The sequence below is a fragment of the Schistocerca cancellata genome, chromosome 9, assembly GCF_023864275.1.
Source record: "Schistocerca cancellata isolate TAMUIC-IGC-003103 chromosome 9, iqSchCanc2.1, whole genome shotgun sequence".
NCBI classification, from domain to species: domain Eukaryota; kingdom Metazoa; phylum Arthropoda; class Insecta; order Orthoptera; family Acrididae; genus Schistocerca; species Schistocerca cancellata.
The window spans coordinates 123,959,825-123,984,957 of NC_064634.1; the positions used below are offsets into that span (position 1 = coordinate 123,959,825).

At 41.2% G+C, this 25,133-nt stretch overlaps 1 protein-coding gene across 1 annotated transcript in view; it reads left to right on the plus strand.

Annotated features, from left to right (window-relative positions):
• Positions 1-25,133, plus strand: part of LOC126100644 (uncharacterized) — a 290,010-nt gene that overhangs the window by 105,998 nt on the left and 158,879 nt on the right. Inside the window, exon 6 of the mRNA XM_049911273.1 lies at positions 17,711-17,924. Within this exon, the coding sequence (XP_049767230.1) occupies positions 17,711-17,924 (214 nt within the window). The remainder of the gene's footprint in view (positions 1-17,710; positions 17,925-25,133) is intronic.

Genomic DNA, 25,133 nt, shown 5'->3' on the forward strand with positions numbered 1-25,133 from the left:
TGAGCCCAATGGAAAGTAGTGGGGCGAAGTGCATACAGGAGCTGTCTGCATTTTTACAGGTTTCCCATTATGTTATCGAAGACATCATCGATGACGCCGTCCTGTAACACTGTCAGTTTTCCCCCTAAGTCCCTAACATCGAGGGCCAATTGCGCGGTGTATAAAGTGGAGGAAAATTAAGAAATGGTATGAAATTCAAACTAGGTGATTTGCGCTGATGGATTTCACTTAATCCTCTGACGTTACACATCATTTGCCCTGAGTATAAAATAGCGGGAAATTAAAAAATCCAAGATGTCAAACCTTGCCCAATTGCCCTAATTATAAAATCCAAGATAAGCAATTGTTTTACTGGGATTTTCTCGGCAACGTGCCGTCAGAGTAAAAGCTGGCAGGTCGTTTGAGGTAAGTATAGATTCTAAGATCGCCTGTCTCGGGTTATGGGTGCAGTCTGTATGATTTTCATAAACAGTTACTGATACAATTCGGTCTGCTATGGGTGCAATGTGAACTGAAATAGGTTCTGCTATGAAAAAGGAAGTTGAAAAAATTATGGGTAATCTTGAAAAAGCAATTGATGATAAATTAAAATGTGTCCAAGTGGATATAGGAAAAATTACAAAGTTGTAATAGTAAAATCTAAAATCGAATCAGTGGAAAAATATCTTCGAGAAAAATGGATAAGATACAGACGGAACTTGGAGGCAAGGTAAGTAACTGTATAAAAGCGCAAGATGCTCATAAAAGCGATACAAATTTAGCAATTAGTGACATTGCCAATCGTGTAGGTAAGGAGGAGAAAGAAGTGGGCAAAATTAAAGATAAAATAGAGTCCAGTATCACTAGTCAAAATGACTTTAAAAAACAAATGCAGCAGATAAAAAGTGAAATTTCCTGGCAGATTAAAACTGTGTGCCGGACCGAGACTCGAACTCGGGAGTTCGAGTCTCGGTCCGGCACACAGTTTTAATCTACCAGGAAATTTCATATCAGCGCACACTCCGCTGCAGAGTGAAAATCTCATTCTGGAAACATCCCCCAGGCTGTGGCTAAGCCATGTCTCCGCAAATCCTTTCTTTCAGGAGTGCTTGTTCTGCAAGTTTCGCAGGAGAGCTTCTGTAGTTTGGAAGGTAGGAGGCGAGGTACTGGCAGAAGTAAAGCTGTGAGGACGCGGCGTGAGTCGTACTTGGATAGCTCAGTTGGTAGAGCACTTGCCCGCGAGAGGCAAAGGTCCCGATTTCGAGTCTCGGTCCGGCACACAGTTTTACTCTGCCAGGAAGTTTCATATCAGCGAACACTCCGCTGCAGAGTGAAAACCTCATTCTAAAGATAAAAAGTGATTTAAATTCGTTAGCCTCCCAACAGGCCACGTCGGTTATAAACATCCCTTGGGCAAATACCGGATCCGTGAAATGTTACACAGATGACGTAAGATATCACCCAGTAAATTTCTTGGCTGCGTATAGGAAGGCTTTTGTTCATGGCATGTCGAATAAAATACGTTAAACGGCATTTGGAGGAAGACCCACAGTCTTGCCCAAATGTTAAATGTAGTTCGTGGCCCGCATCTCGTGGTCGTGCGGTAGCGTTCTCGCTTCCTACGCCCGGGTTCCCGGGTTCGATTCCCGGCCGCGTCAGGGATTTTCTCTGCCTCGTGATGGCTGGGTGTTGTGTGCTGTCCTTCGGTTAGTTAGGTTTAAGTAGTTCTAAGTTCTAGGGGACTGATGACCATAAATGTTAAGTCCCATAGTGCTCAGAGCCATTTGAACCATTTTTTTTTGTAGTTCGTGTGAATAGTACGAAGAGTTCCAAAAGTGTGTTTTGAATAAATTTTGAAGCAAGGCAAAACAGACAGGGGTCCAAAATGAATTTTTAAACGGGCCGAGTTACAGGTACGGTAATTGGACTGTGAGAGATTTTTGCAAGCGCGAACTTGGCAAGCTTATGCATGAGAAACATCCGTTGGGAGTTTTAACGGAAATCACCATGTTAAAAAGACGATTATCCGAAAATCTGCAATGGGATCTTGTCCATAGTCGATGTGATGGTGTGGACGAATTTCTGGAATTTGTAGAAATTAGAGTGGTCTTTGAATTTCAAATCTCAGAGCAAACCGAATGGTAGTTATCAAAACGGGAATCCAAATAATCATCATCAAAATAATAATCGTGAGAGAAATCAAGGGAATTCTCAGGAAAATAGTAGCTGGAATGAGCAGAATGGTCGGAGAACGAACGGGAGTGATAACTTCCGTGAACGGGAACTAATTAAAGAACACAGATTTGACGGGGGAAATTCGCGCGAATTGTAATCGCGTAATAACCGGTCGGGAAACTGATGATCGCCACATCTCAAAACCGGGGATGGCGATCTGAACAGGCGATGAAAAGGACTGGAGATAATGGTAATGGTAGAAATGTTGATACACTGTATTTTGTAAGAGCTTCACTCTACAGAAATCTCTACTGGTTTAGCAAAGGTTTTTACACTTCGCATAGTATGCTGAGTAACAGAGAGCAAAGGAATTGCCACTTTTCAGGACACAAATCTCGGACGAGCCCCCAATTGCGGGCTTTCCAAAAAAATTAATGGTGGCTCTCACTACGTACCCTGATACTCAGAGTTGAAATATTAAAAGTTTTGGCTGGTTTCGTTATCTAGGGGCTGGAATACGTAGTTCACGCATTACAAGCCAAATACTGCTGAGTCTACAGTATTCAATATGAATATACACATGAATCGAATGGTCGAAGGTTCCTATCACTGGGCAATTGCGAATGTTGAATGTAACATAGAAGTTTATAAATGAAATATTGTAGTTAAATAAAATCTGCAGGTACTATTTTAACGACTTTAAATGATGAGTACAATAGCAGAAGTACCTTTAGGAATGCCATTTATTACTGCAAAACACTTATTGGTGTCGGTGGTTCAGCAATTAAATAAAATATAAGTTGAATAACAGGGAAACAATAGATTCCTACTTCACGTAATTACACTACTGGCCATTAAAATTGCTACACCAAGAAGAAATGCAGATGATAAATGGGTATTCATTGGACAAATATATTATACTAGAACAGACATGTGATTACATTTTCACGCAATTTGGGTGCATAGATCCTGAGAAATCAGTAGCCAGAACAACCACCTCTGGCCGTAATAACGGCCTTGATGCGCCTGGGTACTGAGTCAAACAGAGCTTGGATGGCGTGTACAGGTATAGCTGCCCAAGCAGCTTCAACACGATACCACGGTTCATCAAGAGTAGTGACCGGCGTATTGTGACGAGCCAGTTGCTCGGTCACCATTGACCAGACGTTTTCAATTGGTGAGAGATCTGGAGAATGTGCTGGCCAGGGCAGCAGTCGAACATTTCTGTATCCAGAAAGGCCCGTACAGGACCTGCAACATGCGGTCGTGCATTATCCTGCTGAAATGTAGGGTTTCGCAGGGATCGAATGAAGGGTAGAGCCACGGGTCGTGACACATCTGAAATGTAACGTCCACTGTTCAAAGTGCCGTCAATGCAAACAAGAGGTGACCGAAACGTGTAACCAATTGCACACCATACCATCACGCCGGGTGATACACGCTTCCAATGTGCGTTCACCGCGATGTCGTCAAACACGGATGCGACCATCATGGTGCTGTAAACAGAACCTGGATTCATCCGAAAAAATGACGTTTTGCCATTCGTGCACCCTGGTTCGTCGCTGAGTACACCATCGCAGGCGCTCCTGTCTGTCATGTTGCGTCAAGGGTAGCCGCAGCCATGGTCTCCGAGCTGATAGTCCATGCTGCTGCAAACGTCGTCGAACTGTTCGTGCAAATGGTTGTTGTCTTGCAAACGTCCCCATCTGTTGACTCAGGGATCGAGACGTAGCTGCACGATCCGTTACAGTCATGCGGATAAGATGCCTGTCATCTCGACTGCTAGCGATACGAGGCCGTTGGGATCCAGCAGGGCGTTTCGTATTACCCTCCTGAACCCACCGATTCCATATTATGCTAACAGTCATTGGACCTCGACCAACACGAGCAGCAATGTCGCGATACGATAAACCGCAATCGCGATAGGCTACAATCCGACCTTTATCAAAGTCGGAAACGTGATGGTAGGCATTTCTTCTCCTTACAGGAGGCATGACAACAATGTTTCACCAGGCAACGCCGGTCAACTGCTGTTTGTGTATGAGAAATCGGTTGGAAATTTTCCTCATGTCAGCACGTTGTAGGTGTCGCCACTGGCGCCAATCTTGTGTGAATGCTCTGAAAAGCTAATCATTTGCATATCACAGCATCTTCTTCCTGTCGGTTAAATTTCGCGTATGCAGCACGTCATCTTCGTGGTGTAGCAATTTTAATGGCCATAGGTGTAGTTATGAGCAACAACATAGCTCTCGAGATATTCACTTCTAAATGAGTACTACGTCTTCACTGCAGAAGCCACGGAAATCTCTCAAGTGTACCAGTCGGCACTGCGAACTATTCTATCTCCCGCGACCACGTGCTAACTGCTCAATACTCTGGGACCGTCCTCGCGCCTTCAGTCCAATACTCCCCCGTGTCCTCTGCGGCCCGATGCTCCTTCCCCGCTTCCATACAGTCTCTCCAGTGACTTCGGTAGTCGCCGACCGCAGTAAAGAGTGCTGTGATTGGCTAGAGGGCTCCCTTCATGTCTCCAAGCCAACGCACACTCACAAGCATATTGAAACACATACGAAATACAGGCTTTACATTTAAATATCTTGAAATTAAATAAATATTCCTACGACTGGCCCATAAACAAGCTCTAACACACATTATTAAATACATAAACAAATCAAATAAACATACATCAAAGGAATAGAAACAAAAGTAGGCCATTAGTGTAATGTCTGTGTGCTTTCTGAAACGCAGTAAATATTTGACCAATTTCTTCGTGAATAGTATATATCGGATACAAACAAAGACATAGATGACTAAATATATTTATAAGCATGCTGCTACCGTTTTTTCGTGTAACTGTGGAGTACTTATGGCCTGATGCGATCAAAAGTAATCAGCCACTTTGACCTCCAATATTCAAGTTACATGCCTGTAATTCATACCAATCTGCTTGAAAGTTATCAGGATAATTTAAAAAATCTTAATTATTAATTCGAGGGAAAATTACAATATTTCACTGCTGATAGCTATCTAAATGAAGTGTCAAAAAGTATCAAATCATAGCGTAAATTTAAACTTCTCTGCTTTCTCTTGACTTACGAACTTTTAATAATAACAAAATCCAGATGGATATTTAAATGCATTATATTTCACACTTGTTCAACAAAACTTGAAGGAAAAAATTTGATATTAAAACGGCCAGTGTTTTGTGAACTGATTTATCTAAAAGTAAAACAGGTTAGAGAAATATTTGACGCACTTTCGAGTGATGCTCGAATTCGTATACATCAAATGAGGTGCCAATTAAGAATTTATAGTTCAACGTTTAACTTGGAATCTTTTCATTTTAAAGAGTATTAGAAAGTATAGGATGTCATTACCAAAGTTCCAGTTTCAAGACGCTATGGAAAGAGAGTTCTCAGAATGACGTCAGATATGACAGAATGTTACTGACGCAGGGTGAAATGTCACGGAAACAAAAAAATTAATAAAAATTTACCCAATAGATGGCGCTGAAAGCGTCTTAACATAACTGTGGCCGGCTACATATGACAGATGAATCACAATACGACGATTACGGTCTCAGTTGCATGTTATACCAACAATACTGTTCAACGGGATAACTGCACAAGTCCGGAAATCAACAGTTGTGGCACTGATAGTTAAGCCCATCCAGCACTGCAAGGTCGTACGAAATCAGATGGGAAAAATCTAATTTTAATTCTCATAAGCCCAAAAACCCCATAAAAATCGAAATGACATCGGTTTCTAAATGTCGTATTACTGGCGTATCTGGTAATTGGAGCACTGAACACAACAACTTTCAGACAACCCCAGAGCCAGAAGTCACACGGATTAAGATAAGGTGATCTGGATGGCAGATGGCGGCTGATAATTCTAGAATTTCCGAAATGCCTCTGCAGAAGCCGCTTCACTGCCTGTGAAATGCGCGGAGGAGCGCCATCTTGCATAAAAATTATCCCACCCACACGTCCACGCTGCTGAAAGGTTAGAATAACAGCGCACAAAAGACTCATAGCGTTCACCGGTGATGGTACAGGTAACAGAACTCACAGGACTCATTTCCTCGAAAAAGCGGCCCTACGATAAACGACACCTCACAACTCATTTTTGAGAGTCCTGAAGGACGATCTGTTTTAATTGTGTGTAATGTGCTGATTTTTATCCACTTCACATATTGTGCTTGAGGTCCAGAGTAAAATAAATATGTTTTACAACTAAAATTTTTAAGACCTGAAGATAAGAGAAAAGTCTGTTGAAACCGGTTGTCTTCAATAAAGAAATATTTTATGCGGCCTTGGCTGATTAATGGTTTCCTACAATAATTTTTGCAGAATGAAGTGTTACTGGCTGATGTCCAAACGGATTTTCCGGTGCTCGTGGTCTGCAGCTTGCGTATTGACATGTCCTTGAAGGTGAAAACGGGCTTCGTCTGTCCACAGAATGTACCATGGGCATTCATTGTCGACTTCCATGCGAGCAAGAAATTCCAGAGCGAACGTTTGTGTTGCTGGCAGGTTAGCAGGAAGCAACTCCTGAACATAGGTGATTTTATATCGGTAGCAATGTACGATGTTTCATTGGACTTCACAGCCATGTCCAAGGTTCGGGCAATTCCCCGTGCACTGCATGTTTGCACATCACCGCTCAACCCCTTTTACAATAATGTGGCCACATTTTCGACGACGTCGGATCAACTGCTCTCCTCCCTCTGCCACATTGCGCTTCAAAAGAACACGTTTTTTTCGCATTTTTAATCATTTTCTCCAGACCCTTTGTAGAAATCGGACTACTGTGTTTTTTTCCCCATCCCCTTGGGTGTCTGGTACTTCTGCAGGGCTATTGGCGCACAGTCGCCGATCTGACGAAGACCTTTACCAGTAGCACGCGACCCTTCATGGACAGTCATGCTGGGCGGCTCGAACGCGAACTGAAGAACAGCCGCGTGTACATTGATTTCTAAGTTTGCTACTTCTCTTTAAAGATTTTAGCTATAGTCAGATAAATTCGCGCCTGCCAAACACATATCAGTGACGCTAAAGTATTCAGAACAATTATGGTTTTCTATTTCTTGTTTCCTTTTTCTCTTTTTATTTTAATTCATACCTTTGAAATGATTTTACTGAAAAGTTTTTTTTTTTTTTTTTAACTTGGAGAGACATAGCAAATGGGTAAGCTAATATTTTTTAACGACCCACATTAGAAGTTGTTTATTTGAAATAACGGAATTACTCCGCTCTGTACGAGTGCCCATTTTTTTCCGAACCTATCATTCAGCTGGTCTATAAACCACGTAAAAAATTTAAAACTCAAACATTTATTTGCCACTACCACTTTGAACCCCGAAGTTAAACTAGATTATTCAAATCTGAGCGTCTTCAAGCATTGGCATCTACAGTGTTCTCCTCGAGTTACTACGTCGATATGGGCACTTGCCACAGATATTCTATGAGTGGGTACTAACACTATTCATTAGGGTTCCTTTGGGTGCAATATTACTCAACCAAAGAGTGCAGATCTTGTGTGATATCGGGCATATTACGTGGTGCCACAAAACCGAATGTTCCCAAGTAACATGTCTAGGGCCTGTTTACCAAATTCTGTTTTTCGATCTTACGTGTACCACATCCCACACAATAAGTCGTCCTTCGATCTCTAGGCTACTGTACTCGTACACCACAGGCAGTTAAGCACAGTGAGTCGTCTTTCGCTCTCACTGCTACCATTTAACACAACAAACGAGAAACTAAAACAGCTCTCCCTACGTGAGTGTTCACGACAGGACAATAGCTTGAAAATGGTAATCGAATCGGCCAACTCCAAATAACTGATACTCAAACTATCCCAACCACCACTGGCAGTTTGCGATATATGACTTCTCATATAAATCTCTGTAGGATTTAACTAGCTCCTAATAGCTCTCCAAAACTGCACAAGATCTAACTCGAAATCGCTGCCTTTATAATGAGCTTCTTCACATAACCGCTCCTACGGAAGCGCAGAATAATTTTACCAAATCCTCGATTCATGGCGACTGACTTCCAGATATCTCCAGTAAGTCAACGTCTACACTGAACGTCCCTAAACCTTATCTTTACACCCTACTCGGTACAGAACGACCTTAATGGAAATATCCGTGTTTGTCTCTATCCAGAATAGCACTATCCTAGCAATCATGTAGAACCGTCCTGCAACCATTAACACGAATACATGAATAACGTTACACCAGTTTTAAAAATGTAAAGATTTTAGAATTCAGCTTCCACAGTGAGTAATAGCGGCCCGCTCCAGTTGCCTGATCTGCTTCTTTGCTGTTCACAGAGAAGTTACATTAGCAGATTTCGTCCATGTAGGTAAGAAAAGAAGGGAGATGGCATTATAGACTTCATGAAGGTAAGAAAAAGAAGAGAGATGGCAGTGTGACAACTCTCTTCTTTTTCTTTGCCTCCATGATAGACTTACGCTGTACGTTGTTTTGAAGACAGAGTGGATGGGGTCTGCCGCCGTTTTAAATAGTCCAAAACATTAGTAGACTACTGTTTACGATTAGTTCTCGCTCATTGTGTTTGTCGTTCGCGCGCAACAACTGTTTTAATTATTAAAAATTAGAGTGCTTACATCAATAACATAGTGTCAGGAAGGCTATTTCGAACGTTTTTCTATTCTTAAATACGTATTTGCTCTAATAATACGACTCATTTGACGTCGTTAAGGTAACTTGTTTTTTGTTGATATATTTCGAATAACAGAGAACAGAAGGAAGTGATGTGAAAAGCATGCTTTCGTAATCCTTTTAATTCGACTTTTACTGTATTTTTATCGATAACCAATGCTTGTTTGCTTACTGGTACTGCTTCTCGCTCGTTTCATTTTCAGCTTTCAACTCGTTTGTACAACATTTTCAATGCTTACGTTTGCAAAAAACTTACCTACATGTTCTTTAGTAGCCCATAAGGACTGAGGAAATAAGGAATGTATGCTATTGTATCTAGTGCATATCAAGAAAGTGAACGATTATTGAAATTTCAAAGAAACAGAACTCCACTGAAGTATACCTCTATGCAGCAGATAGCTGCTAAGGAGCCTGCTAACCTGCTTAACCTTTACAGGCGGAATTAGCAGCACACCCACTTCTGGGATGGAAACCATGCTGGACATGCTCCCATTACAACTGTGGGTAAAGATGGAGGCAGCAGCTGGGGCACACAGGTTAAAGACTGGCAAAAACTGGAACTCCGTGGGGTTTACAGGATCTCACACTAAATTACTGAGTCAGGTAGACATAGGTATGGTTGGGGAAATACCGGCCGACTATATAACAACCCCCAGCTGCTTAAACAAGTCTTTCAATGTAGTAACTGGAAGTAGAGAGCTATGGGAGAACATATTCCGATACCGTACTGGCGACATTGTCTGGTTCACTGACGATTCGAAAACACACCAAGGTGTTGGGCCCAGGATATACGGGGTGCAGCCAAGGTTGGAGAGTGCAATGTCTCTAGAGAAGATGATCACTGTGTTTCAAGCAGAAATATCTGCTATCAGAGTGTGCGTGGAGGAGAATTTGCGGAGATGCTGCCCATGTCGTAGAATTTTCATTTACTCAGACAGCCATGCAGCCCTGAAAGCACTGGAAGCCTCTGAAACAAGATCAAAGATCGTGGCAGAATGCCACTAAGTCCTTGTGGCGCTAGGGGAAAGCAATAGGGTAAGCCTATTGTGGGTCCCTGGTCACTCAAGGATTAGTGGTAATGAGCAAACACCAAGGCGAGGATCAAATAAAACTACCAGATTGGACAATGAGACAGCATGTAGAATATTGGACTAAGGTCCAAAAGCAAAAACATGGCAAGGTATTGATGCCGTAGCCATTTTCTAAGAGAAGTCTCTCAATCCTGGGCTTGAACATGACAGAGATCAAACTCATGGCTGGACTATTGACAGGCCATGGGAATTTCAGAAAACACCCACATACAATGGGGATAATAGAAGAAGACCCCAAATGTAGGATGTGTGGTGTGGCCGAGGAAACCGCATCGCATTTGATCTTCGAATGCGAGGTATTGGAAATTAAAAGACACAGAATATTCGGATCAACCAGACCTGAAGAAATTATGTCCACCAAAGCACTGGTAAATGATCTCCTTGCGCTGTCCAAGGGCATTGGTTGGCTCTACTAGAGACATGGGGAACGATACCACACAATAAAGCCTGTTTCGGTGTGGGTAGCAGTGGGCTTGACCAATGTTGTTTTTGTTTCCCTGATAAAATCAAATCAAATAAAAAAAATCAATACCTCCATGTCGAATGCAGTTCTTGTTTTATTAGATTGTCAGTGCATTAGTCTGTTTGTACTTTACACAACTTCTCACTTTGAAATCTTATTATAATTCAGTGTGTGACCAGTAATAGCAAATTACAGAGTAAAAAATTTATTAAACATCCTCCAGCATTGTGGAATCTATAAATGTAATTACGGAAATAGTCTCAAACGCTTAAGACCCAGTAAAATTGGTATTGTGCTTTAACATGTATGTAAGTAATTTTTTTAGTAATGATAGCCTAACCTGTGTAAGATGAATGCCTACCTTTCCAACAGTAGCCTATTTGCTTCTCCTCCCAGAATATTTCTAGGCAGTAATTCTGTCAGTTTTTCAGCAATAACAAAACATAGCACAACTTTGCTGGAACGACTTCACTTGTGAATGAAATGTGATTTCCTTAAACATTGTATTATCATCGTATCGATTAGTACAACCGCAAACATGGAAAGCTGGCACTTTTGATGAAACGACTACGTCTCCACAAAATCAAAGTACCAAACACGGTCGACACTGAGCACAGGCACGGCAGAGTGACGTCACAGGACAGTACCACTAAGGTGAACTATAGAGGCATGAATGCAGTGAACCTATAGTTTTGGTCTATTTAAGATGGCGGAGCCGTCTTCGTTTTAATTATTAAAAATTACAGTGCTTGCATGAATAGCTTAGTGTCAGGAAGCCCATTTTGAACGTTTTTCTGTTCTTAAATGCGTATTCGCTCTAGTAATAAGACGCATTTGAGTTCGTTAAAGTGACTTATTTTTGTTGAACTATTTCGTATAACCGAGAAGAGAAGGAAGTGATGTGAAAAGCATGCTTTCGTAATCCATTTCATTCCACTTTTACTGTGTTTGTATCAATAACAAATCAAGTTGAAACTCCAAAACCAATGCTTGTTTGCTTACTGGTACTGCTTTTTATTCCTTGCATTTTCAGCTTCCAACTCATATGCATATCATTTTTAATGCTCACGTTTGAAAAAAAAAGAAAAAAGCTTACTTAGTGTGTTTTACTAGTCCATAAACTTGTAGAATGAGGGAAGACACAAGCCATGCTATGGTATCTTGTCGACAAACTGAACGATTACTGAAATGTCAAAAAAACAGAACTGCATAGAGACGTACCACCATGCAGACGTTTTAAAATATGTTCCAGCATTGTGCAATACTATAAACGTGATTAAGGGAACGATCTCAAACGCTTAGACCCCACAAAATGGATATTTTGCTTTAATATGTGCGTAATTCATTTTTTAGTAATAATAGCCTAGCCTGTGTAACATTAGACCTACCTTTCCAACAGTGGCCAGTTTACTTCTTTTCCCAGAATATTTCTCGCCATGAACTTTGTCAGTTTTTCAGGAATAACCCAACATATCACAATTGAAATGTACAGCTACTTTGATCATCTGCTTCATTTTAGTCTTGAATTTCATTCTGAGATTTTCAGAGTACAGGAGCTTATACCATGCTTTGTGAGGTACCAATAGTTTCATGTTCCGCATATCAAAAGCACCATAAACTTTGATGATGTGGAATGAGTTATTTTATAACAACATCAATTTCTTTGTATGCCTCTATGCTGATCATTTATTATCTTTTTTGGTTTTTTAATTAAAGATAGAGAGAGGTAAGTTAGTAAATCCAAGCCACCGCTATAACAGATTACAATAATAATCATCTGTGGAAAAGGAGATGCCAAATAGAAACGTTAACAGTTTAGTTTAAATTTTACTTTGGTCTCTGTTAGGCATTTTATATCACTGTGTACGTGATCAAAACTTTTTGTTGCAGTATTGTGAACCCCTGTTTGTGCTACAGGGCATAATGAATATCATTTTTTTCTTCTGCTACTATGTATGGGCACATCAGAGTGACGTCATGGAGAAGTATATACGTGTTGAACCATGGCGGTATAAATGCGGTGAACCTAATGTGGGCTACATAAGATGGCGGACGTCGGCTTCAAGTTGGTGACGTAATGACGATTCCATTTTTTTTCATCTCCCTGCAGGGCAGCTTCTCACTTGTCTCCCGATTCTTTCTTCCTATACAACAATATACATACCCAATATGCCACATTATTAAACGTTCGGCTACCGTATCCATACACTTACTCTCGGTTCCTTGGTAGAGTAAATAACTGAAGCTTCTAAGTCAATGCAACCAAAAGAAACTGTCGTTTAAGTCACATACAGAGTTACAAAACTGCCGTTGACTGAGGTAGATTATTGTAGTTTTCCTAGTTGCATAAGTCACGTAAAATTTTAACCACGTTACCTGTATGTTAAGTATGTTGCATATCTACCGGGCCTTACCTGATTTCGACCATTTTGTTTGTATATGCCATCAGTGTCTTACTAGATTCGTCTTGAAACCAGAAGCGGTAACCCATCCAGAAACATTGAGGGTATGTAAAGGACCGTGTAACCTAAGGAATATTTTTGTTCAACATGGGTACCCTCCTGTCTGTTACGTAAAAATAAACAGTATTTAGAACGAAATTGAAACTGCCAATGTTTAATTCAGGTATTATTCTAAAAGTGTTGATTTGTAACAGGTGGGTGCCGTAGTAAAAATTAAAAAAAATACGTATTTGTCATACAGCGCTGGAAAACAATTTTGTGAAAAACGAGCAAAATTTAAAAAGAAAGAAAAACAAAAGCATATCCTACCACTCTTCAATTCTTCGTCGAGCTTAAATAAATAATTTTTGTGTTATTCTTAAGCAACTTTCACACTTACCAGTAATAACAGGAAACTCTTGTCTTTGATCGTTCTGGAGAACATTCCACTGAGTACAAAATAACAACAACAATTATGTTGCAGATGTGGTCTTCAGTCCTGAGACTCTCATGCTACTCTATCCTATGCAAGCTTCTTGATCTCCCAGTACTTACTGCAAGCTACAGGCTTCTGAATCTGCTTAGTGTATTCATCTCTTGGTCTCCCTCTACGATTTTTACCATCCACGCTGCCCTCCAATGCTAAATTTGTGATCCCTTGATGCCTCAGAACATGCCCTAACAACCGGTCCCTTCTTCTTGTCAAGTTGTGCCACAAACTCTTCTTCTCCCCGATTCTAATCAATACCTTCTCATTAAATATGTGATGTACCCATCTAATCTTCAGCATTCTTCTCTAGCACCACATTTCGAAAGCTTCTATTCTCTTCTTGTCCAAACTATTTAACGTCCATGTTAGCACTTCCATACATGGCTACACTCCATACAAATACTTTCAGAAATGATTTCCTGACACTTAAATCTATACTCGATGTTAACAAACTTCTCTTCTTCAGAAACGCTTTCCTTGCCATTGACAGTCTACATTTTATATCCTCTCTACTTCGACCATCACCAGTTATTTTGCTCCCCAAATAGCAAAACTCGTTTACTACTTTAAGCGTCTCATTTCCTAATCTAATTCCCTCAGCATCACCCGACTTAATTCGACTACATTCCATTGTCCTCGTTTTGCTTTTGTTGATGTTCATCTTATATCCTCCTTTCAAGACACTGTCCATTCCGTTCAACTGCTCTTCCAAGACCTTTGCTGTCTCTGGCAGAATTACGATGTCATGGGCGAACCTCAAAATTTTTATTTCTTCTCCATGGATTTTAATACCTACTTCGAATTTTTCGTTTGTTTCCTTTACTGCTTGCTCAATATACAGATTGAATAACATTGGGGAGAGGCTACAACCCAGTCTCACTCCCTTCCCAGCCACTGCTTCCCTTTCGTGCCCCTCAACTCTTATAACTGCCATCTGGTTTCGGTACAAATTGTAAATAGCCTTCACTCCCTGTATTTTACCCCTGCCACCTTTACAATTTGAAAGAGAGCTTTCCAGTCAACATTGTCAAAAGCTTTCTCTAAGTCTACAAATGGTTGAAACGTAGGTTTGCCTTTCTTTAATCTTTCTTCTAAGATAAGCCGTAGGGTCAGTATTGCCTCACGTGTTTCAATATTTATACAGAATCCAAACTGATCTTCCCCGAGGTCGGCTTTTACCAGTTGTTCCGTTCGTCTGTAAAGAATTCGCGTTAGTATTTTGCAGTTGTGACTTATTAAACTGATAGTTCGGTAATTTTCACATCTGTCAACACCTGCTTTCTTTGGGATTGGAATTATTATATTCTTCTTAAAGTCTGAGGGTATTTTGCGTGTCTCATACATCTTGCTCACCAGATGGTAGAGTTTGTCCAGACTGGCCCTCCCAAGGCTGTCAATAGTTCTAATGGAATGTTGTCTACTCCCGGGGCCTTGTTTCGACTCAGGTCTTTCAGTACTCTGTCAAACTCTTCACGCAGTATCGTATCTCCCATTTCATCTTCATCTACATCCTCTTCCATTTCCATAATATTGTCCTCAAGTACATCGCCCTCGTATAGACCCTATGTATACTCCTTCCACCTTTCTGTTTTCCCTTCTTTGCTTAGAACTTTGGTTTCCTTCTGAGCTCTTGATATTCATACAAGTGGCTCTCTTTTCTCCAAAGGTCTCTTTAGTTTTCCTGTAGGCAGTATGTATCTTACCCCTAGTGTGATAAGCCTCTACATCCTTACATTTGTCCTCTAGCCATCCCTGCTTAGCCATTTTGCACTTCCTGTCGATCTCATTTTCGAGACGTTTGTATTCCTTTTTGCCTGCTTCTTTTACTGCGTTTTTATATTTTCTCCTTTCATCAATTAAATTCAATATTTCTTCTGTTACCCAAGGATTTCTACTAGCCCTCGTCTTTTTACCTACTTGATCCTCTGCTGCCTTCACTACTTCATCCCTCAGAGCTACCCATTCTTCTTCTACTGTATTTCTTTCCCCCATTCCTGTCAATTGTTCCCTTATGCTCTCCCTGAAACTCTGTACAACCTCTGGTTTAGTCAGTTTATCCAGGTCCCATCTCCTTAAATTCCCAACTTTTTGCAGTTTCTTCAGTTTTAATCTACAGTTCACAACCAATAGATTGTGGTCAGAGTCTACATCTGCCCCTGGAAATGTCTTACAACTTAAAACCTGGTTCCTAAATCTCTGTCTTACCATTATATAATCTATCTGATATCTTCTAGTATCTCCAGGATTCTTCCATGTATACAACCTTCTTTTATGTTTCTTGAACCAAGTGTTAGCTATGATTAAGTTATGCTCTGTGCAAAATTCTAGCAGACGTGTTCCTCTTTCATTTCTTGCCCCCAATCCATATTCACCTACTATGTTTCCTTCTCTCCCTTTTACTACTCTCGAATTCCAGTCACCCATGACAAGTAAATTTTCGTCTCCCTTCACTACCTGAATAATTTCTTTTATCTCATCTTACATTTCATCAATTTCTTCATCATCTGCAGAGCAAGTTGGCATATAAACTTGTACTACTGTAGTAGGCATGGGCTTCGTCTCAATCTTGGCCACAATAATGCGTTCACTATGCTGTTTGTAGTAGCTTATCCGCACTCCTATTTTTTATTCATTATTAAGCCTACTCTTGCATTACCCCTATTTGATTTTGTATTTATAACCCTGTATTCACTTGACCAAAAGTCATGTGCCTCCTGCCACCGAACTTCACTAATTCGCAGTATATCAATCTTTAATCTATCCATTTCCCTTTTTAAATTTTCTAACCTACCTGCCCGATTAAGGGATCGGACACTCCACGCTGCCGGCTGGTGTGGCCGTGCGGTTAAAGGCGCTGCAGTCTGGAACCGCGTGACCGCTCCGGTCGCAGGTTCGAATCCTGCCTCGGGCATGGATGTGTGTGATGTCCTTAGGTTAGTTAGGTTTAAGTAGTTCTAAGTTCTAGGGGACTGATGACCACAGATGTTAAGTCCCATAGTGCTCAGAGCCATTTGAACCATTTGAACCATTCCACGCTCCGATCCATAGAACGCCAGTTTTATTTCTCCTGATAACGACGTCCTCTTGAGTAGACCCCGCCCGGATATCCGAATGAGGGACTATTTTACCTCCGGAATATTTTACCCAAGAGGACGCCATCATCATTTAACCACACAGTAAAGCTGCATGCCCTCGGGAAAAATTACAGCTGTAGTTTCCCCTTGCCTTCAGCCGTTCGCAGTACCAGCACAGCGAGGCCGTTTTGGTTAGTGTTACAGGGCCAGATCAGTCAATACTCCAGACTGTTGCCCCTGCAACTACTGAAAAGGCTGCTGCCCCTCTTCAGGAACCACACGTTTGTCTGGCCTCTCAACATATACCCCTCTGTTGTGGTTGCACCTACGGTACGGCCATCTGTATCGCTGAGGCACGCAAGCCTCCGCACCAACGTCAAGGTCCATGGTTCATGGGGGAGGAGGATAATAATTATACAGATTTTTTTTATATTTGTGCTTGTAAGCAGTACTTGCATTAAAAGTAACTGCTTTGGATACATAAAAGTGCAGAAGCTACGTGATGAGCTAATTTTTATTAGTTGTAAAATACAATTTATATTTTGTAAGGACATAAAATACACAATGGCTAACAGTAAACGTTGTGCAGCACTAATTATGTGCAAAATACACGAATAAAAAAAAATCAAAGAAGTATTTGGCTCGCAGTTTTCCCTCAGAAAGTCAGTTTCGTTTCTTTCCCTAACAATGCTACCAATACTTTCTGTAATCCTACCATTTACTAAATCATCTGTGTACTGTACCAAAACTACTGCACCATAGCTTTCTTAGAGTGCAGCTATGGTCACATATGTTTTAAGTCACAGACTCACTCATCAAAACTTTCAGTAGTAAGCTTCGTGCCTGGAAAAGCGAGGGCTTGCAGGACCGAATCCCAGTCCGACCACGTATTACGCAGTCTCTGGTTCAACGTAGCCTTCATCTCTCAATGATGAGAGGAGCTGCCAGATACAACACACGGTTCGGATTCCATGTTAAACTGTAGGTTGCCTATCTTCAATGCATAACTGGGGTGGGTTAGGGACACACAAGCTGCGAAAATGGCGTCTGTTAGAAAAACTTGCACCAGACCTTTGAGCCGCACGAAACTATTATTATTATTATTATTATTATTATTTAAACAAATGGTCCTAAGGCAGTTCCTTGAGGAACAGCAAAAATTATTACGTCTGCACTTTTGTTGATACTATAACGTAAACATGTTGGATTTTGTGTGTCAACGAAAAGTAACTGTAGAGAGATGTTTTATATGAACTGGTAACTTCAAGTAAATGTCACCAAATATATATAATTAATTTGCCCACAGATACAAGAAGAGAGCCCAGGAGCTGTCGCGGTTGTTCCACGACAGACCCCGCACGCCTCTGGAGGAGGTAGTGTACTGGACGGAGTACGTGGTGCGCCACAAGGGCGCGCCGCACATGCGGTCGGCGGCTCTGGACCTTGCGTGGTACCAGCTGTGGCTGCTAGATGTCGTCGGTGCTGTGATAGCCGCCGCTGCACTGGCGCTATGGATCCTGGTGGTTGTGCTCAGAACTCTACTCAGGCTGCTCGGCGTCAGAGGGCCAAACGTAACAGCTGCAAAGGCTTCAACGACTAAATCAAAGAAACATGCGTAGCACCGAAAATATGTTTTTAGCTTGTACAAATACAGTATTGTTGAAGTTACGACGATTTATTTTCTACTTATCGTACAGTAAATGTTTAGTATTTATTTTACTGACTTCATTATATTCTTTTAGTGTGTCATTTTTTTCAGTATGGTGCTGAGAATTTTTCCGGGTTGCATGGCCGTGGTCGATGGAACTCTTCAATCCCTGACGTTTCAACAGTCGGCAAGACTCAGCACAACCATGTGCACCTCCGAAGATGTCCAACGTAGCTTTAGACGAAACGTCAGGGATAGAAGAGTTCCACAGACCACGGCCATTCAACCCGGAAAAATTCTCAGCAGCTGAAACATCCGGTCGTGAAAGCCTCCATTGTATGATTTTTCAGTATGCTTCTTCCCCGTATTTCAAAACCATTCTCTCAGTTATCTCCAGCTCCTCAAATTAGTCCACCTTCATCAGAGTGTCTGAAAATCTATCAGTATTTCTAAAAAATTTGATGCTTCTTCCCTTTCTATGTCATCTGTCTGTGTCCCACGTAAAATCTGCAGAGTCTCCATAAAAATGTTCCAGTTTCAATGGTGTATTATAAAAGTTTCATTTAGACTATTTACAACGATTAATACATCCAACTGAAGGTAAGCTAATTTTATTATTCTTAACAAACGTTTAATATGTGGCCCTTTAGCTGTACGGCACACATTCCACCTAAAATCCAAGTCTTCCCACTCTGGGGTTAAGAAGTCCGAAGTGATTGAAGCTTCTTCAATTCTGTGTCTCAACTCCGGCAAATCATTAGGTGGTGGCGAAGCACACGTTCTTTTACAAGTGCCCAAATGAAAAAGTCGCATAAAATGAGGTCAGGTGAATGTGGATGCCAGAAGAAAAGGACAATATCGAATTGACCATTACGACCAATCCAACGGTCAAATATTTCAACGTTCGACCACTCTCATACAAAGAGATGCAAATGGGGAGAGGCTCCAGCTTGTTGCCAAAATAAAATTATCAGGTACACCTTGTAATTGGGGAATTGCAAATCTTGCAACATGTCCACATAAGGGGCTCCTGTTACTGCAGCTGCAGCGAAAAAAAAATTCACACAGTTGATGTTGGGGCAGACTGCTGAAACGTTTAATTCTGGGGACTCTCTTTAATAGTGTACAGGTCCCTGAGGATATTCTGACCCCCAGATATGAACAGTTTACCATCCACTTAGATGAATAGTTGTCTCTTAACTGAAGACACATGATCAAGAAAGTTTTCTGAGCTCGCAGATTGTCTCGGCGTGATTGGTTAATAGTGATGTTCAGATAAGTTGTTCTTCCTATTTTCTGAACAATATTTCGAACATCAACTCAGCCATCTTCTTCATGAGCTGCGAGTTGGCCATCGAAATTTTACGCAGAAAATGGAACCATAACTAGGCTGAACAATGGAAAGCTCACTATTAAGAAAGTCATCTTCGCGTTGCAATACCTCGCATGCAAAGTTATAACGCATACCACAGTCATCTGTAAACCTATAACTCATGTGGGTGCGTGTGCAAACGTTTTCTTAAAACCTTACACACTGTCGTCTTGGGCAACTGAAGTTCAAGAGTTGCTTTCTGAATAGACATCTTATCACTACGAAGTGAAGATGCTCTCATACGATCACCTTCATCTTCAAACACTTTTGGTCGTCCCTTGCTTTCCCCTTTTCACACACATCTGATCATTTCGAATTTCCTATACCATCAACCTGTTTTTTTACCCGATGGGGGATCATAAACTTTCAACTAAACGCACATTGAGCTGAAATGACAAATTCACACATAGCAAACTGATGAACTAAGAACGCTACACGCTCAAGAGTCGCCATTTCACGTATGTAATGCGGCAAGAGGGAAAGCAACAAAGCTATACTCGCACATGCGCTTATCTGCAACTGTTTCAGTTTCGCTTTGATTTGAACTTGAACGAATACTCTACAATGCTTGCAGTTGTCACTGTTCAAATTTATATGTGGGGCATTATTTTATGGACACACTGTTTTGTGTCGGCACATTTCGTCTGGCCGCGCATTTTTGTCTACGAAGCATAAACAAGCGGAGTTACATAGTTGCCTATGAAGTTGCGTGAGCAGGCGGAGGTGCGAAAAAGACGAGCAAAGCAAACGCACCAAGCGAACTTTAAAAATGAGGGCTCCTCTTTCACCATATGGACTAAACGGATTTCGAATATAAGTAGTACGCATATATATTAGAAATTTCCTAGCAGATAAGCAGGAGAACTTCTGTGAAGTTTGGAAGGTAGGGTAGCGGTACTGGAGGAAGTAAAGCGTTGAGAGCGGGTACTGGGCTAGCTGAGCATGTTAACCATCTATTTTCCCGCGTAAGACGAATGTTACAGATTCGAGTCTTGGTTCAGCACACAATTTTAATCCGCCAGTAAGTTCCAAAACAGCGATTATTCCACTGCAGAGTGAAAATTCATTCTGGGTTATCATATTTTTTTACATAAATTTGAAAAGCTACAAATGAATTGTGTGTGTACTGCACGCAACTCAGAACAATGATTGTGACCGGTGAAGTAGAGGTAAGGAAACGTTTCTTCACTCTCTCTCTTACGCCCTGTAGTCCATTGTGTTAAGATACTGGCCATCTGAGAAATATTGCTTTTCTAATAGACTTCATTGCCAGGCTTCCCTTGCTGCGTTCATTATTTAGTCTCCAATTTTCTTTCACGATGGTGTTTCCCTAGTTCCTTAAGCAGGACTAATGTTGGAAACTGTTTATAAACCAGCTAATGATACCGTGGCAGCACAGCTTAATAATTTAACAAATATTTCTCACTATGTGACAGTGCACTTGAAAGGTGTGACGATTTAATATACGGGTGCTTATATCGCTCGAACCCCATTTAGTCTGTCGTAGATACAGCGCTGACATAACTGCAGTAATGAAAATGGTTTTACAACAGCGTATACTATTCTGCTCTAAACCACGACACAGTGAACACATGAGTTTCTGTCGCATTCCTGTCGCACGCATTCTTCTCACTCAGCAGTGAACAGTACCTATGACAGCGCAAGATGGGTTGGGGTGGGGTTGGCGTGGGTTGTTTGTGGGAAGAGACCGAACTGCGAGGTCATCGGTCTCATCGGATCATGGAAGGACGGGGAAGGAAGTCGGCCGTGCCCTTTCAGAGGAACCATCCGGCATTTGCCTGGAGCGATTTAGGGAAATCACGGAAAACCTAAATCAGGATGGCCAGACGCGGGATTGAACCGTCGTCCTCCCGAATGCGAGTCCAGTGTGCTAACCACTGCGCCACCTCGCTCGGTGGTAGCGCAAGATGACTGACAATTTACATCACTACCAAAGTTTTATATATGGTGACAGGGAACAAAGATCCTTTCTTTCAGCGCAGATATACACCATGCCTGATCTCTTACGGGAATCAAGGACTGCGAGTAAGGGGTTCGTGGATAGATCTCACTACAACAGTACTGAGTAACAGGCTGGAAGTTTGGGTGGTTGGTTGGATTAAAAGAGGGGGAAAGGGACCAAACCAAGAGGTCATCAGTCCCTTGCTCCACATAAAACAATGCCACAAGTGCTAGAATAAAACAAACGAGACTGACAACTCAAAACGGATTGAAAGGAAAAATCACAAGAACGATGAAAGGCAACAAACATGTAAATGGACAAAAGGGGGCAAGAAAACCACAGAAACGCAAGAAGCGGGATGAAGAGATTAAAGCAAAGCAGATTACCATGGCTGGCTGACCATGAGGAAAAAAAAAAGAATGAAGCCAGCCACTCTGTAACACATTAAAACATTTACCCTAGAAGCACTAGGGTGGAGGACACAGAGCAACAAAGGACATGCGCTAAAACTTAGATCAAATGATAAGACCCACCCTCACGAATGAAACGTAAAACTAAATATGCCGATGAGCCGTTGTCAGATGAAATTAGCGGCGATGCTGCTGGAGAATGGGCGATGCTGCAATGCTACGACGAGAAAGTGGGCTAAAGATCTCAATGCACAATGGGCACGATGCACCATGCAAGGCGCCCTTCCTCCATTGGCTCGCTCTTCGGGAAAATTTTGAAAAATGGAGGTCAAACTCTACAGGGGACCGTCACATAAAGACAGAAACGTGTGAGACTGCTTTTAGTCGCTTCATATGACACGCAGGAACACATCGGGCCTATTCTAGCCCCCAGACCCGCATGGGGCAAGTTTGGGTGGGAATGAGGAGGAAATATGAGGGCCGATGTGATTAAGACCTGGTTCTCATACAAATGAGCAAAAAATAGGTAAAAGTTTGGAAATTTTTTTGAGACAATGAAAAGACATAAAAAGGATCTGTTTGGGGATTATTATTGATTAAGCAATGAACTTTATTTCAGATCTTAAATAAATAAATAAAAAACAGAATGACACCCATAATTATGTTTTGATCAAAGGCCTACGAGTTTGAAGTACGCAAGACTGCTTGTAGCGTAGCGCCTCAGGAGTTATTTGGAATAAAAAATGGATTACGTCAGTCGATACTTCATTAAATTTATGGGAGCTTATACCTAAACACAATGAAATGAACTTATTTTAACAATGTGGTGCTAACTCGAACTTTAAGTTCGAGTTTTGGGGGTTTGTTTCACTCTTTATGACTTTAGAAAAGATAGTTAATATTAAAAAATTTCATATATTTATGTTGCATGCAGTTCTGAAAAATCGTTTCTGGAGAAAAACCTGTTTCAAGTTTAAGGAATACTTTTATAGGTATTATTAGTTCAATTTGCATAACTACATGTTATTATGTATTACTGATATCGCTGAACACGAATATAAAGTTAGATTTTCAAAACTGAAATAACTAATACAATAAAGCGGACCAAAAATTCTGTTTTTAACAGTTTTGACAAACAGAAAAGGCCATTCTGTTGACGCCTGCTGTACATCGTTTGCCTCGGTACAACGCGTCCAGTGGATGCTTCGAGGTCAGATGCCAGGTCAGTTTGCGACTGCTTCCATTCTTCCCATGGTCCTCCACCACAGGGACCCTGGTAGGCGTCTTCTCTGTGCCATACTGCACTGTCTGAGACCGTAAAGACAGCGATTGTAGGTGTGGGCCTACCTGGAAAACACTATCCCGTTTGATAGGTGCCCTCGCGTCATCGTTGGTGTGATTGTCCGTTGACCAGAATGCCATCTTCCGTGCAGAACGCGATCGTACTGACAACTGTTGGCATTTTGTATGATTATACCGCGAATTAGACACAGGACAGCGACACAGTGGTTTGTTGCTTTAATTTTGGACACCAGTGTGTTACATAAATATTTTTAATGATATTAGCCGCACTTGGGTGTTGAAATGTATCAGTGGTAATATGGGAAAATTTGTGCCGGACCACGACTCAAACCCGGATATCTTACTTTACACGAGCGGTCATCCTAAGTCCAGGTCTCACACAAAATGGTCTGACGCGTCTCCACAGAAGGGAACGTTTAAAGTGGAACCACGAGTTCCAATTTTGTCTCAACAGTGATTCTCGACCGGTTCGCACCTGGAGGGAACGTGGGACACGATTTCAGGACCCAATAATTGTGGAAATAGGCTGATATCGAGGATGATCCCAAATGGTATGGGCAAGGATTATGTTGACCACTCGAACACCTCTTCATGAAATTGTACCGTTAAATCGGCAAGGTTTAACTGTGTCACGTATCGTGACGAGATCTTGGGATCTCGTGTGCGGTTGTTGAGAGGTGCTGTGGTCCCAGGTTTAATAGTGCTGGACGATAATGCTATACCTCATAAAGCACACGTGATTGATGTTTTCTTGGAAGCAGAAGATACTGCACGCTTGGCGCAGCCTACTCGCTCTCCCGATTTGAATCCCATACAGCACGTCGGATGCACGAGGGACACGTGTTGCATCAAGTCAGCATCCACCAACCACGAAAAATGGGCGTTATTGCTTAAACATGAGATTGGCGACGTCATTCACAGGATGCCCCGTCGTTTGTCAGGCCCGTATTGCTGCCAGAGATGGTCACACCACAGTCTGAAAGCATTTACCAGTTGTCGGAATGTATGCGTAAATCCGTTAAGTTGGAAAAAACGAAGAACATTCTTGTCTACCGTTATGCATGTTGCAGTTCTTTACGTCCTATATTCTTTATATTATTTCTACTTTACTATCACCTGATTATACTGTGTTGTGTCAAAATAAACGCAACCTTGTAAAATTTCGGTTTTTTGCATTAATTGTGGATACCAATGTATATGTACTTGCCCGATTACAAATATCACGCTCTCTTGCTGGCGTCAGACTTATTCCTCAGACTTTATTCACTGCTTGTTTAAGATTTTAAGATGAGTCTTAATTCTAGTCAGTACAAATATTTTCAGAATCACCTAAAATTAGAACAATTATTTGAAAAACAATTTACGTCCACAATCAATAACAATTTCTACCAATTTTAAGATGTTCAGAACTGTAGCTGCCAAAGTCTGATAAACTTACCGTCTCAGAAAACAAGTAATGCGAAGTACTGTGTGATTCATTCAACACAGGGACAAAATACGTATTGCAGAGACAAAATACTGAAAAAAAAACGTAAATTGCATAATGTTGAGCGCTACTTTGTGTTTGGTACTCACAAAACTAAGGTAGGTGACAAAATTGCATTTTGTAAGTAATACAAATTATTTAGCCGCATAGCTTCTGCGCTTTTATGCAACGAAAGCAAATACTTCTGTGCAAGTGCAGTTTTCATACACAAACATAAAAATACATGCAATTATTATTGTTATTTTGTGCTCAATAGAGCGTTCTTCATCATGATCAAAGGTAACAGTTAGCTGTTGTTATTATTGATAAATGCAAAAGTTCTTTATGAATAACAGGAATATGTTTATATAAGTTTGGCGAAGTACTGAAGTGATGTTTCATATATTTTTGTTTTGCAAGTTTTCTTCTATTTTACCCTTTTTTATGAAATTGCATTTCATAGCGCTATATGATAAATATGTATTGCTTCCCTTGTTTTTACTAAAGCGTCTCTCTGTTTCACGTTACAAACCAAAAATTTAGGAATAAAAACTGAAATAAACATTGAC